This window comes from Fukomys damarensis, unplaced genomic scaffold, assembly GCF_012274545.1.
Source record: "Fukomys damarensis isolate Sample0158 unplaced genomic scaffold, DMR_v1.0_HiC HiC_scaffold_5, whole genome shotgun sequence".
In the NCBI taxonomy this organism is placed as follows: domain Eukaryota; kingdom Metazoa; phylum Chordata; class Mammalia; order Rodentia; family Bathyergidae; genus Fukomys; species Fukomys damarensis.
In genome coordinates this window covers 38,519,731-38,546,690 of record NW_022900917.1, presented here as the reverse complement: position 1 = coordinate 38,546,690, position 26,960 = coordinate 38,519,731, and the positions used below count along the sequence as shown (strand labels likewise).

Here is a 26,960-nt window from a genome sequence, read left to right as displayed (position 1 = left end):
TAACATGCTATTATTAGTCTTTTTATATAAATATATATATACATATATATATATAAATTGAATTTTGGGAAACTTTAGTGGTGCTGCCAATTTTGCAAAATATCATCCCAATTTACTGTGTTGAGTTGGCATTGTACAGAAATGGACAGCCATATTGGTCTAGAAATGTTAATTTTTTTTCCATGTATACAGGGGTAACACATCGTACTAAATATGTAAGGGCATATCTATGTGGGTTTGATTACAGAAACTAATAAAGTATTCTCTAAATAATTAAAAAGAAACATGTTGGCTGGCTGTGGGTAGAAAGGAACTCTTCTCCATTGTTGGTGGGAGTGCAGACTGGTGCAACCACTGTGAAAATCAATATGGAGATACCTCAAAGAACTAGGATTAGAGGTCCCATTTGGCCCAGCTATCCCTCCACTGTGTATCTTTCCAAAAGAATTAAAAGTATCATGCCACAATGACATATGTGCACCCATGTTTATAGTGGCACAGTTCATAATAGCTAAAATTTGGAAACAACCCAAGTGCCCATCAACTAGAGACTGGATAAAGAAGATGTGTTTTTTTCTATAAAATGGGGTACTACTCATCCATAGAGAATGAGAAAGTAGAGACATTTGTAGCTAAATGGATGCACATTGAGGCTATACTCTTAAGTGAAATAAATAGGACACACTTGAGTAAATACCAAATAGTTTCTCTGGTGTCAAAAACTGAAAGTGTAAATAAGGCTCAAATGGTATAATTGAGAGTGTAAAATAGGAAGAAAATGGCTAACAGGGAAGTGGGAATGGTAGGGGAAAGGAAATAAGGGAAAAGAAAAAATGTGAAGGAAAAAATGGAAACAAAGTCTTTGTAAATAGGGAAGGGTGACGGGGTGAATGGAGGGCAGGGGCATGGGAAAAAATAACCAAGACATGCCATGTAAAGGTACAAGATCCCATGATAAATGTAACTGTATTGTTTGCTTTAAATGTACCAATAAATTTAATGGGAAAAAATAAAATAAAATACAAAATGGAAAATTAAAAATAGGGTGCTACACTGACTGCTTTAGACATCTTCAGCACCACCTAGATGGACAGCTCCCTCGGGTTCATGGCAAGGATGGGGATCATGCAGCCCTGTCCACTCAGTCTTTTTCTTCTCTCATCAGTGGCTTATAAGTCACACACCCCCCAAAAAATCCCAGGTCTCCAGAAATCCATTCTGAAAATCACAGGAGGTAATGATTCACACTATGTATCTCAAGAAAAAATATTGGGTGGAGTTGTAACTTTCTTAAACAGGGCTTGTTTCAAAATAGTTGTGTATAGAACACAGAACACAAACACTAAAAAGATACTCCTTCCTGGCATTAGAAGGAAAAAGATAAATGGCATCCTTCAGACATGATCCTTCACCTCCCTCTTGCATTCAACTAATCAGTTGTTGAGCTGTGTGTGTTCACCCTGTTAAAACCTCTGGCCATACCTTGTGTCCTGTAGATCAGCAATTGACAAACTAATTGCATCTGGCATGTTGAGGCCATACTCATAAGTAAGATAAATAGGATACATGTGTAAATACTGAATAGTTTCTCTGGTATGAAAAACTAAAAGTGGAAATAAGGTTCAAATCGTATAATTGATAATGTGAAATCAGAAGAAAAGGGCTAAAGGAGTAGGAGAAGTGGGAAGAGTAGGGGAAAGGAAAGAAGGAAAAGAAAAAATATGAGAAAAGGCAAAATGGATACAAAGTCTTTGTAAATAGGGAAGGGTGGAGGAGGTGAAAGGATGTCAGGGATATGGGGAAAAATTAAGAACCATGATACATCATGCAAAGATCCCAATGAGGAAGTAACTGTACTGTATACCTAAACAATATCAATAAACTTGCCGGGCATAGTGGCACACACCTGTAATCCCAGCACTAGGGAGGCTGAGGCAAGAGGATCACTGTGAGTTCAAGACCAGCCTAGGCTACATAGTGAATTCCAGGTCAGTCTCAACTACACAGTGTGACCCTGTCTCAAAAACAAAAAAACAAAATATATAGATAGATAGATAGATAGATAGATAGATAGATAGATAGATAGATAGACAGATATCAATAAACCCAATGGAAAAAAATACTCATTTGATCAGATGTGGATCCCCAGCTTGAAATTTCAGGAATTTAAACTACTTAAAAAGTAAGTAACTCAAACATGAAATATTTATACTATATCTGAAGATCATCTGGACATTATCATGATACACTCAGTAGACTATATATTTTGGTGCTGAATTTTGCCCCACTAAAAGGATGATTATAGACATGTCTTCATTGGTGAAAATTATCTATACTCTTGATCTTTGCAACTCTGTTAGCTACAGAGTAGATGTCTCATGGCTGCGTAATGAAAACTGGGATTTAAATGCAAAACATGACCTATTAACTAAGGTTATCATTTAATTTCTTTTTTTCATTAAGTTCATTTGTACATTTTAGGCATACAATACTTACATTCATCATTGAGCTCTTGTACCTTTACATGATGTAACTTATTTTTTCCCCATTCCTCTACCCTCCCTTCAACTCCTCCACTCCTCCCTATCTACAAGGACTTTGTTTCCATTTTTCCTCTTCTCATATTTTTTCCTTTTCCTCCTTTTCTTTCCCATACCCTTCCCACTTCCCCTACCCCTTTATACCTTTTCTTCCTATTTCACATTATCAATGATACATTTTAATCCTTACTTATACTTTTAGTTTCTCACATGGTTGTCATTTAATTTCAACCATTTAAGTTATACATAACTCTATATGATCAGTAAACACCCAGTCAGTTAGATCTTTTATTTTGAGTCAAATTCTAATATTGCCTCAAAAATCACATTTAGAAACCAATGTCAATGACCTAACAATAATGTTTACTTCTCTTAAGTTATGAATTATTTAAGCAGAAGTTTAATAAAAATGTTCTAAGATAACATTAATGACAAAATGTAATTTAATATATGGAATTTCCTCATAGCAACTGCTTCAGTACTAAATAGCTTTGTGAATGATTAATAGAAAGTTCATCACTCCAACCTATATCCTAGGAAATGACATGAAATAAACTACTTGAATTGATTCAAATCATAATAGTGGCAAAAGTATGAAAAGTAGAAATATAAGGACAGAAATCTTGATGTCAGAACTAGAAAAATACAAAATGACTATAACAAAGTAGCTATATGCAGTCACATACCTTGTGATATTTTGATCAAAAACAGACCACATATACAGTGGTGTTCCCATGAGACTACATTGCTCAGTGATATTGTAGCCATCTTAGTTTGATGTAAGTATTATGTTCACACAATGACAAAATCACCTAATGATACCTTCCTCAAAATTTATCTCATTGTCAAGCTATGTGTAACTGCCCATGTAGTTATGTCCTAAGCCAACATTTTGTCAAAGAAATGAATTTCTATCCTTTTTGGGGGGTGTGGAAGGTGGTCTGCCTTCCATTGATAGAAATAATTCAAAGCTCTACTTGGGATTAGGGTTATGCTACTTTTATATGAAACATCCAATGTGATAATTGCAATTTAATAGTAATAACTATTATTATCATCATTTTAGGTATGAATATGGACAACAATTTTAAAACCACTACTTACTCTTCCTGATAATTTCTATTCTAATCTCATCTATTTCACTTTTTTTTTAAATGCTGATTTACAATTCTCAAATTGTTTGAAGATCTACCAATAGGTTCTACTCATTTTTGGTGGGGGAGCCATTCTACACATGTTTCTGTAGGACCTGATTTTACTAAAGGTTACATAGCAGTGAAAGAAGAAACTATAGTACATTTGTAATGCTTTTGATATAAAAATTAGTTTATCTAGAGACAACAGCATAATTCCTGAGCACTTTCAATTTATAAACCACCATCATAGGATGTGCTTTAAAATTGGGTTTTTAAATTTCCTAATGTGAGAGAAATTTCTTGTTGCTATCATAAGCTCTTTTAATCTGTTATTTGGTAGTACTTCCTTATTTATCTTTGGCTTACATCCTGCTGATATAACTGACTTTTACAACTTCTGAGCCCACATGTTCTAACTTGTCCTGGGCTGCTACTTAGAATGCAGGTGTTAATTACCTACTTAACAAATCCTAGCTATTTACTTCTAACAGTAAATAGAACTTAGTTTCTCCTAATTAAGCCTGTTTTCCTGCTGACTAGGGTTCCAAGGCTTTTCCAGTGGCATTAAATCTACTTTTGAAGTGAATATACATGAGAACTTCTATTCTTATTCTTATTCCCTATTTCTCATTAAAGACTAGACCCTCCCATTAAATAATACAGCCTGACTGTATATATTTCCTCAGGATTCTGTACAAAATAATCTACTTCAAATATGTAGCCAAAATAACAACACAGCGAAATGTATTCTCTCACAGTTAAGGAGGCTAGAAATCTGATCAAGCTGTCATCAGGGCTTTGCTCCTTCTGATGGTGCAAGAGAAGATTCCTTCTTTGCCTCTTATAGCTTCTAGTGCTGGCTGTTGATTCTTGGTGTCCCTTGGTTTACTGCTGCCCCTCCTCCACTCTCTGCCTCTGCTGTACCACAGCCATCTTCATTCTGTGTGTCTCTCTTGGCCTCCATCTAACACAACATCAGACACTGGTTGAGGACTCCCTCTAATGCAACACGAACCAAACTGATTACATTCACAAAAAGCCTATTTATTTTCAAACAAGACCACATTCTCGGTTCTGGGTATAAATGAATTTTGGAGAAACACTATTTTTCTTAGTCCATTTCTGCCACTGTAACAAAATTAATTTATAAATGACAGAAATTCATTTTCCACAGTTCTACAGGCTAAGAAGACAAAGATTAAGATGCCAGCAGAGTCAGTGTCTGGTCCTGTCCACTTCAAAGATGGTGCCTGATCACATGTCCTCATATGATGGAAAAAGCAAGGATGCTGCCTTCAGCCTTTTTTATGAGGGCTGATCCCATTTATGATGGCAGACCCCTTTATGATGGAATCATTTTCTTTTAATATTATTGCATTATGTTTTAAGTTTCAATATATTAACTTTGGAAAACCACATTCAGACCAGACACTCTTTTCCCTAATGTGCTGCTTTCCAAAGAGACCAGATATGTATCTCCACCAAGTTTATTTAAATCATTCAGCAGTATTCACAGAAATGGGTTAAAAATTCATTACATAAGAAAGACCATGCTAACATCAAACAAGAAGTCATATAAGAGAGTTCTTCTAACCCTATCATTATGTACTAGTTAGCATTTTTATCCAAATTCTATAGGACATGTAAAAAATGTATTTAATTATCATAAAAATATTGGCATTTCTGTAGAAATATATGACTGCCAAACTACTTCCCCATGCACTACCTAGTTTCATCACTACAACCTTGTAATATAATTGTGTTTAGCCCCAGTATACAGATGGAAAAAGAGGCTTCATATCCTAACTCAGATAATGCAATTAACTAATTAATTGATTAATTAACGGAGTACCAGGATGCAGGTCAAAGCACTTAACTCAAAACCCAGTGTTCTTTCCACTGCCAAGTTGTATTATGTTGTGTGAAATTGTTTAAAGCTGTAGCTATCAACTATAGGATGGGAGAGGAGACCAAGGTGGAATTACAGATCACCACAGCATTATCTTCAAGGCTTTTCTAGATAGTTCTTCCCACCCCAGAAACTCTGAGTAATTTTAAAAGCTGCACAGGCTAATAATCTACCCCACTCCACAGAACTGAGACAAACTTGTTAAAAATGTGTAGAAGAGCCTCAAATTTTTTTTTTCCTTAAACAACATGCATTTGTGTCCAAAGCCAGTGCCTCTAATTTAAATGCACACAGGAATTTCTGGGGGATTTTGATAAAATACAAATTCAAATTCAGTGGGCTTGGGGTTAGGACTGAGATTCTGCATTTTCTGTTTGTTTGTTTTGTTTTGTTTTGTTTTGTTTTTTGGTACCAGGGATCCAGCTCTGGTTCTTGTGCTTGTGAGGCAGGCAGTGGAACCACTGAGCTAAATCCCCAGCCCATATTGTGCATTTCTAATCTGTTCCCAGACCCTTCATGTTTGAGGACCATATTTTGAGTGCCAGAGCCTTAAGTAGCCTTCATAAGAGAACCCAGAATTAGTCTATGTAATTGTAGAAAATGTCCACATCATACAGCTGGAAAAAGCAGGACCCCACTGCCCAATAAAAATCTCCTCAGTCCGTAGCAAGTACAGAGGCAGTGGCATTCATGTTGCCAATTGTTGCCACCACGCAAGCCAAAGAGGATTCAGTGAGAGGCCCTTGTTTGTGATGCTCAGCTTTATGACAAGAAGAACGTGGGCCACTCTTGGCACAGAAGCATTTATGAAGTACTGTGGTTCATGGGGCCCTGGGACAGCACAGAAGCCTTCTCCTAACAGCAAATGTAAAGGGAATCAAGCAGGTTTTCTGCAGTGCCAGCTAGATTTGGCTTTCATTTGCCTTCTTCCTTGGCAGTGCTACACCATTACAGCATGACCCTCGCGTGTGTTCTGTTTTCTGGCATCCTATCATGTGGTCTTAATGATGTTGACCCCAAAAGTACTTTTCAGAAGAGGTTTGCTACAGAGGTTCATTAAAAGGAAAAATGATTGCATTACAGCTTTTGTTTTTCCTTTCTTTGAAGCTACTGGGATGTGGTCTTGAAATATGGGGATAATGATGGAAATAAATCCTTAAAATGCTCTGTTAATGGTGATTGATGAGCTGATGAGGCTGACTAGGTATCCAGGGAACAAAGCCAGTTTCTAATGGCACTTTAATTCTGGAAATTTAGAAGAGTTCCTTGCATAAATTGGAAGTCAGAATGGGTGAGAAATAATTCAACAACTAAGCCTGCATTCAGGGAACAGTGAGTATAAATAGGTCTTTAAACTAGTCTTTCCCCTGTGTGATTTCAGAATATGCACTTAAGATAAAATTTTGTAAAAGAAAACAATTCTAGGAAATTATATAGTATGTATGGTATCTTATAATTTATTCCTGTTCCAAAACACTATTGTTTAATTCTGAGAGAAATTTCTCTATTTCACAGCCTGAAGCTCTGATTAATTTTTTTAGTATGAGAAAATATTGGGCCAGGGATTTAGCTCAGTGGTTAGGTGGCCTGCTTTACAAGCACAAGGACCCTAGTTCAATCCCCACTACCAATAAAAAAAAAAGAGAGAAAATATTATTTCCCAAGATAAGTGAGGACTTAGTTCAAGGAGTCTTCTATTCCTGAGATAATAATGGATATTTGTCAGAGCTACTCAACCTTCCTGGTATCTTAGTCATAAACACTACTCGATCACAAGTAACATCGAAATTCCACCTGATAAATATTTTCATAGCCTACCCCACCACCACCATTTACCCCTTGGCTTCTGTCACTGGGGTGGTAGCAATTTCTCTTCTTATCTTCAGGTCCCCTCCCTGCAAGTCAGTCTTGTGCATCACAGCCAGGGATCTAAGATGCAAATATAAACATCCCATTGCTTTGCTTGAAATCTTTCCATGGCTTTTCGCCTTACATCAGCCTTCTCAATCTTTGGCAAACAACAGAGTCACCTGGAGAACTTGTTAGAACATAGATTGCTGAGACTTTTCCCACATCTTTGACCCAATGGGTATGGAATAGGACCTGAGAATTGGGAATTTGCCTTTTAACGACTTATCACTCACACACACACACACACACACACACACACACACACACACAAAACTTATCACATAATACCAATGATGTTGCTGGTCTGGGGACCACACTTTGAGGAAAACTTGTCTACAGAAGAAAGCCCCCAAATTCTTCATTACATCAAGTGCTCTTCAGAATTTCTCAGTGGTTTAACCCCCCAGAAGGATCCTGCTCCATTCTTCCAAATGCCTTCACCTGTATCCAATCACAACACTCGGCTCCCTGGAACTAAGGCTGTCAGAGTTGGTTGCATAAGCTGTGCACTGCACGTATGAAAGCATCACTGACATTGTAATGTCTTGGATGGTACCTTCTAGAGTTAATCAGTCTACATCCTATATGCGCTATCCTTGCATGTAGCAGCTTTGAAATCACCATGAACTCTTCCATGTTGGGCCTCTTCATGGTTGCCCCCAGTCACACAAAATTACTTGGATTTTTCTGAGGAAACAATTTGAGAGACTTCAAAGCCATTGCCCAACCTCTTCCCTCAGCTTGTAATGTACTTTATCCCCTCTTCTGAGTGGAAATCTTTACCAGTCCTTTAAGGTTTCTCTCTCAGAAAGACAATTTTTGATTAGAGTTGTTTTTAAGTCAAATAAAACATAGCTGTGACAGAAAAAGGAAGGATGTTACAGAAGCTGAATAAGCTGTAAATAGTCTAGTGTTCTATACAATGCTTAAAATCTGTCTTTTCTCCCTCAGAATTTCTTGAATTATCTTGTTTAATAACTAGAAACCTTACCAGGAGAAAAGTGGGGAAAGCTTCTGTTCATTTTTTAAATTTTTGCTTTAGTTCTCCAAATATCTAAGATGTTTTATGTGCACATGGTTTAATGAATTACATTTGCAAATATATGTTTATGAAATGAAATGTGATGTTCTCAGCTTAACACTAGTATGAATTGTATTACTTTTCTGTGGGGGTTTTGATTATGTGGAATCATGATAGATACATAGATGGGTAGGTAGATAGATAGATAGATAGATAGACTTTTAATGGATAATTTATACTATTAATTCTCTTAGGGCCTTAGCTTTTTTTTCACAAATCTTCATAGAGAACTATCACTTCATTAACTAATTGGATTAACTACAGATACCAAATTATACTCAACAAAATATATGATACAGAATGAATAGAGCATTTTTTAAAGAAAAGATATCTTCTGTGAAGGTGAAGCCCAAGGTCAATGTATAGTCAAAAACAGGTTTCCCAGAGAATAGGAATTAAAGAATGGAGGGAGGGAGAGGCAATATGTTCAGCGTAATGAAAAAAAAAAGGATTAATAAAAAGTATAGAGCTTAAAGCTATGAAAGGTTATGTTGTTGAACTTGTAAAGCCATTCTATTATCTCAAAATAATAACACAAATTTCAATTTTTAAAAATTTCTATAGCTGGTTAAAACTTTTAGGCTGATGTTGTTCTATGTGGAAGCAACCAAAAATAAATCTTTTGTATTTTTCTTTCATAGTTAGAAAATATTAAATTTCTTCAAGGTGCATTTTCATTTTCTCCAGTTCTGTGGACCTCTTTCATCTCTTCCCGGTTATTAATTTATTCAAAATAGATTTGTGAAGAGCCTGCTCTTTTAGGCACTATAAGAAATCCTATAGAAAATATCTTCATTGGCTTCCATAATACTAAAACCTTGTTTGAGAAACAAAATTTTGTGCTATGAAAGTGTCATGTGCTAATTCAAGGGATTTGTAACAGAAAACAATTAAAACTCTGGGTAACCTCAGCTCAAGGAGGGAAGGGCAGAGAAACTTCCTAGAAGGTACAATTAGATGGCAGAAACCAACATTCCCCAGAATGCAAATATGTCGTTCCTCCTTCCAGAGCTGTATCATTAATGTAATCCTATCCCAGAAACTCTCCATCTCTGAAGTGTCTCAGTTCAAACTTTCCCATTTCCAGGGTCAAGAAAACCTGAGGGTCATGGAGTAGGGATTTTCTCCTGTATCATCATATCAAGGATAAGGTTGCCTGATCAGTTACAGGACACCTCATTAAACTTAGAAAGGAGAGCACCATGTGGTTCAAGGAATATGAGAAACTAGAACTAAAAACAATCATAGATGGTTTTTCCTTTGGTGGAAACCAAGGGAGTTACTTTTAGGTTTGCTGCATTCAATAATCTTCTGGGAAATAGCTAGAAATAGGAGTAAAATCGTGAAATTCTTACCAACTTCTCCCCTCAGCAAGTGGGTTGGTATTTGGTTTATAGGCTCAGAAATGCCAACAAGTCATATCCTTATAGTAGAAAGTTAGTCATGCTTCTAAGAATGCTTGGCATAGCGTTTTTCTTCCTATATACTTAAAGAAGTTAGTCTTATTCTGCAAATTCTTACCATTATGTTTTTCCATGTTGTAGTCCATTTCTGATCAGATTTTTTTAAATAGATATTCTAGGCCCACTAGGAGGATGTCAGGAGTGCTTTATAGAAGTTAAGAACTTTTAATTCACATATTGTCACATATACACACAACCTACATGTGTATGAAAGGTAAGAAGGTGAGAATTAGAGTACAGAGAAAACGCAAATTGGAAACTTCTGTATGAGGCACAAAAATTCCCACGTACTTTTGTGCAAACTTGAATGCCACTAAATATACAGCAGATTATAATACATCAGGATAAAAACATTTCTGTATAATTTTATTAGTATACGTTTGTAGTACATAATCTCTACGCACCTGTGGAGAGTTAGTGCATGTACACCATACATCTTAATGCCCTTTTTATCCCCTTTCCCTTTCCTTTCTCCTCCAAGCCCCTCTCAATCCCCTTTCATTCTTCTCATCTGGGGGGTATATATTTGCTGTTAATTTTAAATTTTAAACATGTGAAAATAAACGACAGAAAGAAATTTTCTGATAGTATGCGAAACTGAGTTGCTTCTCCCATCCCACTTTAACCTTAGTCGAACTCTTTAATGATATTGCCGAATTAAATGGTTTGTTTGAAAGGAAAATAACAGACATTTGTCTGGTGTCTCGTGCAAACCATTTCTTATGGGAAATAATGTGCTTGAAAGCATTAAAAACATGAATAGGTCTGGAATTGTATTTAAATGAAAGATAGTTTAAGTATTGGTATTCTCTCTAATGCTACCCAACGTTTTTTTCCAAATACATGTCCAACATTTCTTACACTTAACATACTTTACATTTCACGGGATACTTTGGTGTGCATGATCCAGTCTACTCTTACTCCTCCGAGGCAGGGGAAGCCAATGTGAGGTGCCTCCTTTTGAGATAAAGAAATTGAAGCTTGGGGAGGGAACTGCCTTGTCTGCATGCCCAGCAGAGGGAGAACTATGTGTTTTAATTCCTCGTCCAGTGCCTCTTCCCAACTCAAAGTCTTCATCATCTTCAAAGGATTAAAATCGAAAAGTTGGTACAATGGAGACAAGTCTCAGGCTGCCTTACTTCCTCTCACAAAGAGAAATCCATGCAACCAAATTTGAATACCTACTTCTGGAAGTGTTGGGAGCCCTGTTCTTACGATGTGAGCCTGTGAATCTCTGTCTAAGTAAAGAACTCAGGGATCGCTTATGGTATTCAAGAAGGGAAAATGTTTTAGCCAGAAAGAATATCTGTTCCCAGCAACACAATGCCTGAAACATACATGGTGTGGTCTTTTTCAAAGCCTTCTTTTTTTTAACATTTTATATTTCTGCGGCAACAAAAATGTTATTTTGTCCATTCAATCAAAATATTAGGGTCATTTGTGACTTGTCCTTGGTTTGGTTTACAGACATGTGGAATTAGTAAAATGTATTAACTTACATAAAACCACCAAAGGTTAGAGGTAAAAGAACCTTGAAGATGACCTAATCCAAATCTTCAACAGATAAATGCTTAAAATCTCTATTCCTCTGTCATGTATAAACACAAGTCTGTTTGCTAAAGCCGAGAGAAGGAGTTCCTCTCCTGTGAGCTCTAGACGACAGTTGTAGAAGGTGACAGAGACTCAAAATCTGAGTCAGTCATGTCCTAACATGTGCATAGTTATGACAGATGGAGCAGCATTTCAATGCCATAAAGGTTTGTGGTGGTGGTGTCAATATTCATGTTTAGAATTTCATCCTTAGAGCAATATTTTACATTTATTTTATTATGTTTCAAAGAAAAAAACTCTCCAATATACCAGCCTCTGTCTTATGCTCCACACCGCACCTTTGGTACATATTGTCTAAAGTACTGTCTTTCTGGGACAACTCCAAACTTAAGTATTTTCTTAACATGAATGTGGGATTGTTAAGGGCTTTACTGTTTAGTTTGTCCTTCAGTAATTCCTCCTCAAGAATGTGTTCCAAGTCATTTTGTACATATGTTAAATTTAAATATGTTAAAAGTAGTCATATTTGTTACATTATAATCAGCTAGAATACAGGCTGCATTAACTAATATTAATTAGTGTTTAACCTTTTCCCAAAATCAGATAAAGAAATAAAAAGGCCTGTAAATCTAGCTCTGATTGTGAAGTCAAGGAAAACTGAAGACCCATGTTAAAACTTCCATTTTGTTCTTTATCCAGAAAGTTGGAAAATGACAACTTGGGCCGTGGCTCAGGTGTAGAGAATTTTTCTAGCATGCATGGAACCCTAGATTAGATCCCCCCCCCAAAAAAGGACAAAAATAGAATGGATTAATTTGCATTTCTACTCGTTTGCTTTCCCTTCGAAGTAATAATATCAGTAAAATGCAACCAAAATTAGCACAAAAATGCATTATATGTGGAAAATCTTGAATGTGGGTATCAGCACAAAAATGATGGCAGAAATTCTAATACTTAAATTGTCCTAAGGTACATTAGCAATAGTGTGATCTCTTAGAAAGTGCCAGCAGGACCTGGTTCCTCAGGGTAAGAGCTTGAAAATGGAGGAGATCTGACCAATGCTTCCTCGGGAATACAGTGATCAATACTGGAGGTGTTGGCCTCTGAGGGAAGGGACTCAAATGAGCATTCCCAACTTGCCTTTAATAAGGTGCCTGAATTTTCTATCCTTGGGCTTACATAAATAACCTTCTTGAGAGTTTTTAAGGTCAACCTTCACTATCTTTTCAAATACATAAAGACAAACTTTTGCCATTGTAATTCACTGCTCTGTCTTTTAAGAAATTCTGAGGTACACTCAGCAAAAATACCTAGTTCTAAGGAAAAAATACCATACACTAGTAATGAAGCACTATTGATAAGATATAGAGCCATAAATCTCAACACATCCTGAAATACATTATACTGTGGTTTTCTTTATAGGACTTCAATAGGAAAGACGGGAGCTAAAAGGACAGGAGGGAAAAACAAAAGATATAAAGAAGACATAAGGACTAGCCATGTTATTCTGTGGTAGAGCACTTACATAGCATGTCCAAGGCCCCAGGTTTAGTCCCTAGCACCACAATAATAAGAAAAAGGGGAAAGAAAAAGAGACTTAGTGAGATTAAAAAGTACAGGGGTTGATACCACATGAGTATTCTGACCCAGAAAAGGTACAATGAGCCTGGACCAAATATTGCTTTATTGGTGGGGGCCGGAGTGGGTTTCAACCAAAACAGGGCTTTGGCTAAAGGAAGTGAGCAACTGATCAAGACAGTGATCAAGATGCTGCACCTAGAATCAACTCCAGATGTACTCAGCTACCTCATCTTTGACAAAAGAGCCAACCATCCTCACTGGAGGAAAGATAGCCTCTTTAATAAATGGTATTGGCAAAACTGGATTTCAACCTGCCAAAGATTAAAACTAGACCCTTATCTTTCACCATGCACTAAACTAAAATCTAAGGGGATTAGAGACCTAACTATTAAAACAGAAACACTAAACTTGCTGGAAGTTAAGTTAGGCAGAACTCTCGAAGACATTGGCACAGGAAAAGACTTTATAAACAAATCCTCAGTAGCATGGGAACTAGCACAAAGAATTAACAACTGGGATCTCACCTTATTAAAAAACTTATGCACTGCAAAAGAAACCACCAACAGAGCTGAGACAACCTACAATGTGGGGAAAATTTCTACCAGCTGCTCCTCAGACAAAGGATTATTATCTAGAATATATAAAAAACTCAAAAAAATCAGGCCCCCCCAAATATAAAGACCTGATTCAAAAATGGTCATCTGAAATGAACAAACATTTCTCAGACAAAGAAGTAAAAGCAGCAAATAAATATATGAAAAAATGTTCCATATCACTGGTCATTTGAGAGATGCAGAAAGAAAACAACACTGAGATTCCACCTTGCCCCAGAAAGAATGGCTGATATCAAGAAATCAACCAGTAACAAACATTGGCAGGGCTGTGGGGAGAAAGAAACCCTTCTCTGTGGTTGGTGGGAGTGCAGACTGGTGCAACCACTGTGGAAATCAATATGGAGATACCTCAAACAACTAGGACTAGAGGTTCCATTTGACCCAGCTATTCCTCTGCTGTGAACTTTCCAAAAGAATTAAAAGAATCATACCACAGTGGTATGTGCACACCCATGTTTATGGTAGCACAGTTTGTAATAGCTAAAACTTGGAAACAGCCCAATTGCCCATCCATCAGTTGGAGACTGGATAAAGAAGATGTGGTTTTTCTATAAAATTAAATACTACTCAGCCATAAAGAATAGAAATTAGAATCATTCATAGGAAAATGGATGCATATTGAGGCCATACTCTTAAGTGAAATAAATAAGACACACATGTAAATGCAAATAGTTTCTCTGGTGTGAAAAGTAAAAGCATAAATAAGATCCAAATGGTATAACTGATAATGTAAAATAGGAAGAAAGGGGCTAAAGGTGTAGGAAGAGTGGGAAGAGTAGGGGAAGGGAAATAAAGGAAAAGAAAAAATATGAGAAAAGGAAAACATGGACTTTGTAAATAGGGGAGGCTGGAGGGGGTGAAGGGAGGACAGGGGTATGGGGAAAAAATAAAAACCAAGATATACCATGTAAACATACAAGATCCCAATGATAAATGTAACTGTATTGTTTGCTTTAAATGTACCAATAAACTTAATGGGGAAAAAAGCTGATATAAAAAGTTAAAAAAATGCTTTGTTTCCATTTTTCCTTCTGTTCTTTTTTTTTCTTGTCCTTTCTTTCCTTTCCCCTTCTCCCCTCCTTTGTTCCCCTTCTCATTTGAATATTTTTCCCATTTCCCAATATATATTATACATTTGGGTCCTTCTTTGCACTTTCAGTTTCTCACACCAAAGAAACAATGAATGTTTAAATATGTGTGTCTGATTTATCTCACTAGAGTATGGTCTCAGGGTGCATCCATTTAGCTAGAAATATCTCAAGCTTATCCTTCTTTACGGCAGAGTAGGACTCCATTATTTAAAAAAACACATCTTCTTTATCCATTTAAGAATTGATGGGCATTTGGGCTGTTTCCAAGATTTAGCTATTACAGACTGTTCCACTATAAACATGGGTGTGCATATTTTACTGTAATATGATGCTTTTAATTCTTTCAGGAAGACACCCAGCAGAGGGATAGCTGAGTCTAATGGAACCTCTCGTTTTAATTTTTTAAAGGAATCTCCACACTGATTTCCACAGTGGTTGCACCAGTCTACGCTCCCACCAACAGTGGAAAAGGATTCCTTTTTCCCCACAATCTTGTTAGCATGTGTTATTAGTGATTTCTTGAAAATAGCTATTCTTTCTAAAGTGAGATGATATGTCAGTGTTGCTGTAATTTGCATCTCTCAAATGACCAGTGATGTTGAACATTTTTTTCATATATTTATTTGCCATTTCTACTTCTTCATCTGAGAAGAGTCTATTCATTTCAGATGCCCATTTTTGGATTGGGTCTTTAAAATTGGGACCTATGATTTTTTTAATTCTTTACGTATTCTAGATATTAGTTCTTTTCTGAGGTACACCTGCAGTTTTTCCCCACACTATGTCTGTCTCTTCACTCTGTTGGTGTTTTCTTTTGCTATGCAAAAGCTTTTTAATAAGATGAGATCTGGGTTGTTGATTCTTTGTGATATTTCTTATTTCAATCAGGGTTTGCCTACACCAATGTCTTCAAGAGTTCTACCTATTTTACCTTTCAGCAGATTAAATGTTTCTGTTTGCATATTTAGATCTTTGATCCATTTTTATTTTAGTGTATGGTGAAAGATACAGGTCTAGTTTTAATCTTCAACATGTGAAAGCCAGTTTTTCCAGCACAATTTACTATGGAATAAGAGTAGTGACAGTAGACATCCTTGCCTTGTTCCTGATTTTAGAGTGAAAACTTTCAGTTTTTGTCCATTTAGTGTGATGTTGAATGTTGATTGTCATAGATGGCTTTTATCAGATTAGGATAAACACCATCTATTTCAATTTTCTGCAGGTTTATTTTTAATCATGAATGGATGTTGGGCTTTGTCAAATGCTTTTCCTGCATCTATTGAGATGATCATATAGTTTTTGTCCTTGGCTCTGTTAATATAGGTGTTACATTTATTGATTTCTATATGTTGAACCATCCCTGCATCCCGAGGATGAATCCTATTTGGTAATAGTATATAATCTTCTGAATGATTTGCTGCATTCCATTTGCCAATATTTTATTGAGGATTTTTATGTCTATATTCATTAGGGAGACTGGCCTGTACTTCTTTTTTTGGTGGGATACTTCTCTAGTTCTAGTATTAGGATAATGCTTGCTCCCATAAATGAGTTTGGAAGTATTGTTTCCTTTTCAATTCCATTAGAGTTTGAGAAGTAGTGGCATTAGGTCTTCTCTAAATTTCTTTTAGCAGTGAATCCATCAGGGCCTGGGCTTTTCCTTATTGGTCGGTTTTTTAATTGCATATTCAATTTCATTGACTATATTAGTTTATTGAGAATTTTAATATCTTCTTGATTCAGCTAGGGTAATTCATATGTATCTAGGAATCTATCCATTTCCTCTATGTTAGAATACACAAGTTCTCATAGTAAGCTTTGATGATCTGGATTTCTGCAGAATCTGTTGTTATTTGACCCTTTCCATTCCTAATTCCATGGATTTGAGTCTTTCTTTTCCATTTCTTTGATAAGGTTGGCTAAGGGTTTGTCAATTTTATATAATTTTTCAGAGAACCAACCTTTCAATTCATTGATTCCTTGTATTGTTTTCTTAGTCTCTACTGCATTAATTTCTGCTCTGATCTTTATATTATCCTTGCTCATATGAGCTTTGGACTTGACTTGCTCTTCTTTTTTTAGAAGCCTGAGGTTCAATATTAGGCTGTTTTTTGAGCTTGCTCTGTTTTTCTGGTATGGGAATTCACTGCTATAAATTTCCCTCATAGGACTACCTTCACTGTGTCCCATAATTTCTGCCATTGTATTGGCATTATCATTTAATTGTAGAAACTCTAATTTCTTCTTTAATTTTATTGTGACCCATTGGTTGTTCAGGAGGGTGTTATTTAATTTCCATGTGTTTATGAAGTTCTTGTGGTTTCTTTTGCCACTGATTTCCAATTTTGTTGCACTACAGTCTGATAAAATGCATGGGATAATTTCAATCCCTTTGCATTTACTTAAGCATGTTCTATGAGCTAGTATGTCGTCTATTTTGGGTAACATCCCATGTGCACCTGAAGGGAATGTGTATTCTGATGTTGTGGGGTGGAATACTCTGTAGACATCTACTAAGTTCATTTGCTCAAAAGTTTGGTTTAGTTATCATATTTCTTCATTCATTTTTATTTAATAAATCTATTTGTGATAATGGGGTATTGAGTTTACCCCACCACAATTGTATTCATGCTCATTTAATTTTTCTTGTCCATTAAAATTTGTTCTATGTAGTTGGATGCACTGGTTTTTGTTACATATATATTTATATTTATTAACTCTTCCTCTTGGATTGTACTCTTTACAAGGAGGTAGTGACCTTCATTGACTCTCTTAAACATTCTTGGATAGAAATACACTTTTTCTGCAAATAGAATAGCTACCCCTGATTTTTTCCAGGTTTCTGTTATATGGAGTATTGTTTTCCATCCTTTGACTTTCAGTCTATAAATTTCTTTTTGAATTAAATGTGTTTCTTATATGCAGAATATTGTTGGATCTTGTTTCCTGATCTAATCTGCCAAGCTATTTCTTTAGATTTGTGAATTGAGACTATTTATATTGATGGTTATAAATGATATATATTGACTCATCCTTCTCATGTTATTTTCCTGTTGTTGGTTCCTTTTTTCCCTCTGTTTAATTGCATTCCTTGCCTGGTGGACTCATTCTTTGGGATTCATAGAGCTCAGTCCTTATTATCTCTTCCTAAATGTCCTTCAGAACATTTTGGAGTGCTTGTTTGGTGATCATGGATTTCTTCAGCTGTTCTTTGTCATGGAGGTATGTTATTTCTCTCTTTGTTTTGAAAGATAGTTTTTGTGGGGTACATTAATCTGGGTTGTAGGTTGCTTTCTTTTTAGGGCTTAAAATACTTTACTCCAAGTGCTCCTTGACTTGAGGGTTTTGTGTCGCAAAGTCTGCTGTAATTCTGAGGAGCTTTCCTTTATAGGTGGTTTGTTCCCTTTCTCTAACAGCTTTGCACATCCTATTCTTATATATATATATTGTGGCTAATAGGAGTTCTACATGCCTCACTTATCTGTATTTCAAATTCTTTTTCCCTGCTTGGGAAGTATTCTGCCATTATGTGTGCAAACAAGTTTTTTATGTGATTTACTTTATCTCCTGTTTTTTTGTTGACTGATCAATCAGATGTTATTCATTTTTTTTCTTTTTCTTTTTTTTCTTTCCCAGTATATATATATTGTGGCTAATAGGAGTTCTACATGCCTCACTTATCTGTATTTCAAATTCTTTTTCCCTGCTTGGGAAGTATTCTGCCATTATGTGTGCAAACAAGTTTTTTATGTGATTTACTTTATCTCCTGTTTTTTTGTTGACTGATCAATCAGATGTTATTCATTTTTTTTCTTTTTCTTTTTTTTCTTTCCCAGTACTGGAGATCAAACTCAGGACCTTGTGCTTTCGAGGCAGGCATGGTGCCATTGAGCTGGCCCAATCTTATGTTATTCTTCTTTGTATCATCTAGCAGCTATTGGATTGATTTTCCATGGCCCCTTGCTATTTTTTAAGAAATCTTACTTTTCATGTTCAGTAACCACAATCCTGACTTCTATATCTGATATTCTGTCCTTACATTGGCTCATTCTCCTGTGGAATTTTCAGTCTCCTGGATATCTGTGTGAATCTGTCCCATGGATTCCATTTCTTTCCTATCTTGGGCATTTTTGGTTTTCATCATTTTCCTAAACTCCTGTTTTGTTTTGTTTTTTTAATCTGTATCTGCTGCAGAGTTATTAGGTCTTACATTGTGGTCACCATCTCTGTAGTTATATGAGAAACTTTCTGATTTGATTTTTTTCAGAGCTTCATTCATTTGCTTTGTTACTTCTGTTGTGGCCACTTCAGAGAGTCCAGGTGGGTGGCTTTTGAATTGCTCCACCTCATTGCCCCCTGAGCTTGCTTTTGGTGAGATGAAGGCTTTGGGTTGCATCTTGCTTCTCATTTTCTTTTTCTTTTAAGTTTATTTCCTGGGTTGATGCTTGTAAATTGTTTATGACAGGTGGTTTTGTTGCTAGTATTTAGAACCCTTAATAAATTACTGCTTCTCAGAGATGTCTTCCAGGAGTACCTGACTTTTGAGTTGTTGAAAGATCTTATCTTTTCAATTTATTGTGGATTAGAAGCTGCCTATTTGCCCTAGCCCCTGGTTCTTTAGCACTGGCCTATAGTATTTTTATGACCCTTAGGCCATCTCAGTCTTGGCACACCAGGAAGATCAACGGATTAGAGCAATTATGTCACCTTGGCTAAAGTAGTACAACCAGCAATAACAATAGCATCAAACATACCCTAGGAAATGATAGGCTGTGGTAACTATTGATTTGCCACTTCTATCCATGTGAACTAGATTTGTGGTTATACAACAAAATCTAAAACAAGCCAGAAAAGTATATACAGTAAATATTCCCTTAGTATGGCAGTTTTACCCTCAGTAACAAAAATTTAAAAGGGGTTAGGGGTAAAAAATAGAGAGATAGAAGAAGAGGAAGAGATTAGAAGCAAGGCTGGAGGACAAAGGGAGATTACACAAATTTGGGAAAACTGGCAAAGAAGACAGGAGAGAAAGAGAAAAGGAAGAAAAAAAAACAAGAACAGCAACAAAAAAACTAGAAACAAAATTCATATTCATATAAAAACAAAAATAATCAAAAAACTAAAACAATAAAAGAGGGGAAAAAAGAAGAAAATAAGAAAAAAATTACTGATTTAAGGCATGCCTCTGCTGTCACTGGTAGACAAAGTTGGCAGAGTCCAGGTCCATGTTGATTAATCCCAGCAAACCAGCTGTAGATTTATAGCAGGGTAGTGGATAATCCCAGCAAGTCTGCACCTTTAGTTCTGAAGCTCAGGCTGATTTCTGGCTGTGAGAATGGATCCCGATTTGTTCAGCTGGCAACATTCCATGTGCCTCCAGCTGACTTGAACTTGGCTCCTTGACCTCCTGCTGACCTGAACTCAGTGCTGCCTTACCCTGATGGAGCCAACCCACAGCTGCTCTGAATTCTGAGCTCAGTTGGCCCCTCTACAAGATGGCTAGCAGCCAATTACACTCTCCTGAAGGACAACTGAGCCTGAATAACACCAGTCACTACAGTCTCATGCACTGACTGCTCTATTCCACTGGCGCCTTTCTCTAAATACAGGCCTCTGGGGTTGCCAGTAGCCAGTGTACATCTTCAGGTTCAAGCCACCCCTCCCACACAGGGATTCAGGGGTCAGGGAGAAAGTGCTGCTTGCCCCCTCCTTCTTCATTGAACTCTCTCTCTCTTCACTCCCCTCATGGGTTTCATGTCTCATTTCAGGTGCTTGGTGGGTCCCAGAGACCCACATCCTTCCTTCTTTTCCTCACATTGCTGTATTCCAGCATCTGGACACCAAATCTCAGAGGGACTGTTTCTCTGCTGTTCACTACTCTGCCATCTTCCCAGAAGTCTAGGCTTTTTTCTTTCTTATTAACAATTTCTTATTTCATATAAGCATCCTACTTCAGGGATTTCATCAGAGTTTCATGATGGGTCTATTGAAACAAGTTATGCTGCAAAGAGTAATAATTTGCTATACCCAGGAGTTTATTTTGTCATCTGAGTCTTTTGTCCCATCACTGCTCCACCATGTTGATCCCTAACTGTCTTAGGAGAAATAAATCAGAAGTCCTGATGATGTAAAATAAATTTTTTCACAGTCCACATTAACTGAGCTATGCTGTCAGGACCTTTAATCATTTCCCTTTAAAGTGTCTACTAGATACCGAATCTCTAAATAAAACAGTCATTGTCAGAATATTTTTTCAGAGCTACATATAATGACTGAGACCAATGACACCTACTAAGGTCACAGAGAAGTCAGATGAAACCAAGCCAGACCCAACCTATGCAAAAGAGGTCTCTTACTTCACAAAGAATTGTGCATTTCAAATCAGCACCATGTTTACTAAGCCAAAAAGTACTTCTTTGTTTTGCCCTCAAGCCATAATCTTGCTATTCTGCCCCATAAATTTGGAACTGGGCAACAACAAAAGAGTCTCTTCTTGCACTCTGTATGTATATCTTGCAAACTACTACAGATTTCCCACATACCTGTTCTTTCTCTTTGTCTTCCTAAGTCCTAGGTCATTTCAGCCTCTAACCATATAGGCATCTATGCACTTATTTAGCAATATCTGTGCACTGTGTACTTTTTAAAGAACTGTGAAGTAGCTGTGATTATTGCCTTCTTCCATCAGATTTGTAAACTGAGACACAGAGAAGTTAAATAATTGGCTCAAGGTCACACAGCAAGTGGTAAAGCCAGGGTCAGAGCTCAGACTAATTCCAAAACACAGTCACTCAATCCTCTTATTTCTTTGTGAGCTCTGCCCCTATCCTTCCAAGCCTGACATTGTGCTGCTATTTCTTCTGCCCAGAATGTCTCTCCTGCACTAAGATCACCATGGTCATTCTTCAAGCTCTTCTTTGTGAAACCTACTTTGCCAGGGCAAAGTTAGTGCATATCCTTCTTTTTCTTCATGATGGTGGCCAAGAGTCCACACATCCCAGGACAAATGTTATGCTGACTTGGTACCAATGTCAGTACTCACCACACAAATAAGCACTTGCCTGAGGAGAAGCACTGTTGTATTGAATGCCACTTTCTCTTTCCACATTTGTGTTCTTAGTTGGAGCATAAAACTTCCAGCAATCATGAATTCTGTCTAGCTTATACAGCATGTAAGACAATCCACTTAAGGAAACACAAACAGAATGGTTAAGAAAGAAAAATTACAGATAGCTATGAAAGAAGAGATGATTACTCCCCAGAAAGCTATTCCAGCCATATGGAGACCTCATCCAAATGGTAAAAACCCACACAAATGTATCTAAGAGCAATGGTTGAGGAGGGGGCAAATGAATTTTTTTTCCAAATTACTTAGGTTCTAGAATTTAATTGTTCATCAGGCTTTTAAGTGAAATGAACTCTTAAAGAGTGAATGTATTTGCATTCAGTAGGGAATTTTAGTTTATAAAGTTACCTTCTTTAAAACTTTCTTAGAATAACTTGGAGCATTCCATTTCATTTAAAGAGTCAGTGATCCCTGTGTCACCCAGCTGCCTATGCAACTAAGAGGATTTACTAACTTGACTTTCTGCTCTTTTCCAGATCTTGGCCATTGTGTCTATCCTGTTCATTGTACTTTCCACCATCGCTTTGTCTCTCAACACCCTACCGGAGCTGCAGGAAATGGATGAATTTGGACAGCCCAATGACAACCCCCAACTAGCACATGTGGAAGCTGTGTGTATCGCTTGGTTTACTATGGAGTACCTTCTACGGTTCCTGTCCTCACCAAATAAGTGGAAGTTCTTTAAAGGCCCACTAAATGTCATTGACTTGCTGGCCATCTTACCATACTATGTCACCATTTTCCTCACAGAGTCCAACCGGAGTGTGCTGCAGTTCCAAAATGTGAGACGTGTGGTCCAGATCTTCCGGATCATGCGCATCCTCAGGATCCTGAAACTTGCAAGACATTCAACAGGCCTGCAGTCTTTGGGGTTCACCCTCAGGAGGAGTTACAATGAATTGGGCCTATTGATATTGTTTCTGGCCATGGGGATAATGATATTTTCCAGCTTAGTATTTTTTGCTGAGAAGGATGAAGATGCTACCAAGTTTACCAGTATCCCTGCATCATTTTGGTGGGCCACCATCACCATGACCACTGTAGGCTATGGTGACATTTACCCTAAAACATTGTTAGGGAAAATTGTAGGAGGCCTCTGCTGTATTGCTGGGGTTCTGGTAATTGCCCTTCCTATCCCAATAATTGTGAACAATTTTTCTGAGTTTTACAAGGAGCAGAAACGCCAGGAGAAGGCAATTAAAAGAAGAGAGGCTCTTGAGCGGGCCAAAAGGAATGGAAGCATTGTTTCTATGAACTTAAAAGATGCTTTCGCTCGAAGTATGGAACTGATCGATGTGGCTGTAGAGAAGGCCGGAGAGTCAGCCAATACAAAGGACTCAACTGATGATAATCACCTGTCACCAAGCCGGTGGAAGTGGGCCAGGAAGGCTCTGTCGGAAACAAGCTCCAACAAGTCTTATGAAAATAAGTACCAGGAGGTTAGCCAAAAAGACTCCCACGAACAGCTGAACAACACTTCTTCCTCCAGCCCACAGCACCTGAGTGCCCAGAAACTGGAGATGCTGTATAATGAAATCACCAAGACACAGCCTCATTCTCACCTAAAACTGGACTGCCAAGAACAGCCTGAGAGGCCATCTGTGTATGAAGAAGAGATAGAAATGGAAGAAGTGATCTGCCCACAGGAGCAGCTGGCTGTGGCACAGACTGAGGTCATCGTGGACATGAAAAGCACCTCCAGCATAGACAGCTTCACCAGCTGTGCCACTGACTTCACAGAGACAGAGCGATCACCCCTGCCACCACCCTCTGCATCCCACTTGCAGATGAAATTCCCCATCGACTTCCCAGGGACAGAAGAGCACCAAAGAGCCAGGGCCCCTCCATTTCTTACACTAAGCAAAGAGAAAGGGCGGGATGCCAGGGATGCCACTGCAGAATATGCCCTAGTCGACATAACTGTGAACCTTGATGCCAGTGGTACCCAATGTGGGCTACATGGTCCTTTGCAATCTGACAGTGCCACTGACAGCCCTAAGAGCTCACTGAAAGGGAGCAACCCACTAAAGTCCAGATCCCTCAAAGTAAACTTTCAGGAAAACAGAGACAGTGCACCCCAGACACCACCCAGCACAGCCAGGCCACTGCCAGTAACAACAGCTGACTTTTCTCTCACCACTCCACAGCACATCAGTACCATTCTCCTGGAAGAAACTTTCCCCCAGGGAGATAGACCCTTGCTGGGTGCTGAAGTTTCAGCACACTGCCAGGGACCTGCCAAAGGGGTGTCCCCTCGGTTTCCCAAGCAGAAACTGTTTCCTTTCTCTTCAAGAGAGAGGAGGAGCTTCACTGAAATAGATACTGGTGAAGACGAAGACTTCTTGGAGCTCCAAGGGGAAAGGCCAGACAAGCAGGCGGACTCCAGCCCTAACTGCTTTGCAGATAAGCCCAGTGAAGTAAGAGACCCTTTAAGAGAAGAGGGTTGTGTGGACTCTTCCTCCCCGCAGACTGCAGGTCACAACTGTAGGCAAGACAGTTACCATGCTGTGGGTGAAGTAAAAAAAGACAATAGTCAAGAAGGCTGCAAGATGGAAAACCACTTGTTTGCTCCAGAAATTCATTCCAACCCAGGAGACACGGGTTATTGTCCCACACGTGAAACCAGCATGTGACTAGTTACAAAAGCAATAATAATAATAATAATAATAATAATATAATAATAATAAACTTGTTTCTTAAAATGCGATTAATAATGCCTGTGAACTAAAACATGGGAAGCCCCTCCCCCACAAAAATGCATAAAATGTTATTTTTGCATGGCATGAGCAGTTTAGTTTAAGTACTGTTTAAATAAAGAGTCAAGACTGCATTTTGTAACAAACAAACAAAAACAACTGAAGAACAGTGAACCAATAAAGAGAGCTCTATTAGGAACCAGTACTCTGCAATGTCTGACATTTTTGATCCTTTCATTTCAGGTTGTAGGCAAATATTCAAGTTTTAGTTTTTCTGTTGCAATGAATTTTAGAATTTGCACATGAAAGGATGAAATGTCATTGCATGCATTCATAATTATGAGGAGTAAGGTGCTTTTGAGCTTGCAAAATGCATAACTGTAAATAATGGGGCCTGGATGCAAAGGTTTCAAGAATCTGTGGAAACAAGTTTCTGAGTCACAGGTATTTCCTTCATAGTTACTGTCTGGAGGAGCTATACAGACTTCTTGTTGCAAAATTGCAACTTCTTCTTAAACCATCTCGCATATCTTACTCTGGGTTATAAAGCTCTTATAAAAACATGTGTTTAAAGGAATACAGTATTTTTACTCATTTGTGATATAATTCATAGAGTACGTGTTTCTTTTTTGCTTCTGCTTAGTTGTGGCATTTGTGATTTTACTTATAAATCATGGAAATTAGCAAGATCTAATGACCAGATATCACAGTATATGGAATTTAAGCTTGAAGTTTTGCCAATAAACTATATATCATGCCACAGCCTATTACAATAATTGCATTTAAAGAAACTAAAAATATACAAAAGGTTATACCATACTAAAAAGCTTCTTTAAAAAAAATGATACTCCATATTTGCAAATTCATTCTTTTTTTAAATAACTGTATTTTTGGCTCTCTAAATATAAAAATATTTTCCTCATATTCCACATATACTTTTCTAACTAAAGGGTTAAGAATGCAGATATGCCAAAACAGGAATTTCATAACATGACTTTTGAAAAAACTAAACTAAAAGCAAGGCCATCTAAATTAGACTACTACCACCCTTCATAGGTAGAATTGGTTTCAACATGAGTGACCTTAAAAACAGCCCAGGTCTGGTAATCGGTCACTCAGTATTTCTCAGTACAGGGTGGGAGGATGGGAAGACATTGTCATTGGCTGAAAGAAGTTGGTCCTTTTGCAGGTGAATTTTGCCCATGCCATCAGTGGCAGTAGCATCCTCAATAATGGCAGCAAATAAAAGCACCCTCTTAGGTTTCCACACCCATCCTTCCCTGCCAATGATCAAGACTGTGCTTGTTGAAAGCTTCTTCCAGCATTTTCTACTGAGAACACTGAAAGGCAGAGGATCTAAGGTGGCACTGGCTGAAAGTTGCCCTAACAATGAAGTCTGGACTGGAACCTGGGTCTTCAAATTGACCTTGCTTCTCAGGAACCAAGACTATGCTTGCTTGCATAGGTTCGAGCTAGTAGATGTGTGATCCTGGAGAAGCCTCTTCAGCCCCTTATGGTCTCAATTTCACCCAAATAAAAACCAAAACAAAATTATCTCCTAAGCTCCCTTTAGGACTTCCAGTTAAGGCGATTCCTTGTCTCCCAGGAACATCTAGGTGTTCCCTCTGGGTCTCCCAGTAATGTGTTTTTACACCTGTGTTTATACGATTCAAGGAACAGTCAGGAAAATGCTGGGCCATATTAAAAGCATAGCTTTTTGTTTAAAAGAAAACTATTCTAAATTATATTCTATTTTTAAAGGAAAAACAGGAAAACTAGTTCTAATATTTAAAATGAATCTAACTTGAGGCTTTAACATTCCTTTATTAACAGAATCTGGTCATTAAATCTCAAGATAAGCAAATGAGCTTTGATCTTAGTTGAACTCCAAGCAGCCTTGCTGCTAAAGATAATTTAAAGCATTTTTTTTCTTTTTCACTGTGATAAGTATTTAATGATTGTCGTGTTTGTTTCAAAATATAACCTTTAAGAGTTTATGGTCATTAATCATTGATATTGACATTTCTTGTACTTATTTTAGTGTCTAAAAACTAAATGTTCTGTAAATCTAGAGTGTATTTTCTACATACAGTTTTTCAAAGTCAAGCAGGTATATAGTTAGATGAATAGCAAATAATTTATAAAAATCATTTCTTTATATAGCCTCAGTTGTTTTCTGTCTCTTATAGGTGAATCTCAAATTTTTCAGTTCATTTGGCTGCATAAGTGGACTTACTGCCCTCACAACTGACTCACACCCC

At 37.4% G+C, this 26,960-nt stretch overlaps 1 protein-coding gene across 1 annotated transcript in view; it reads left to right on the top strand.

The window, feature by feature from the left end:
* Kcnb2 (potassium voltage-gated channel subfamily B member 2) overlaps positions 1-25,463 on the top strand; it is a 461,074-nt gene extending 435,611 nt beyond the window's left edge. The window contains exon 3 of the mRNA XM_010622436.3: positions 22,480-25,463. Within this exon, the coding sequence (XP_010620738.1) occupies positions 22,480-24,636 (2,157 nt within the window). The 3' untranslated portion in view covers positions 24,637-25,463. The remainder of the gene's footprint in view (positions 1-22,479) is intronic.
* Positions 25,464-26,960: the final 1,497 nt, after the last annotated feature.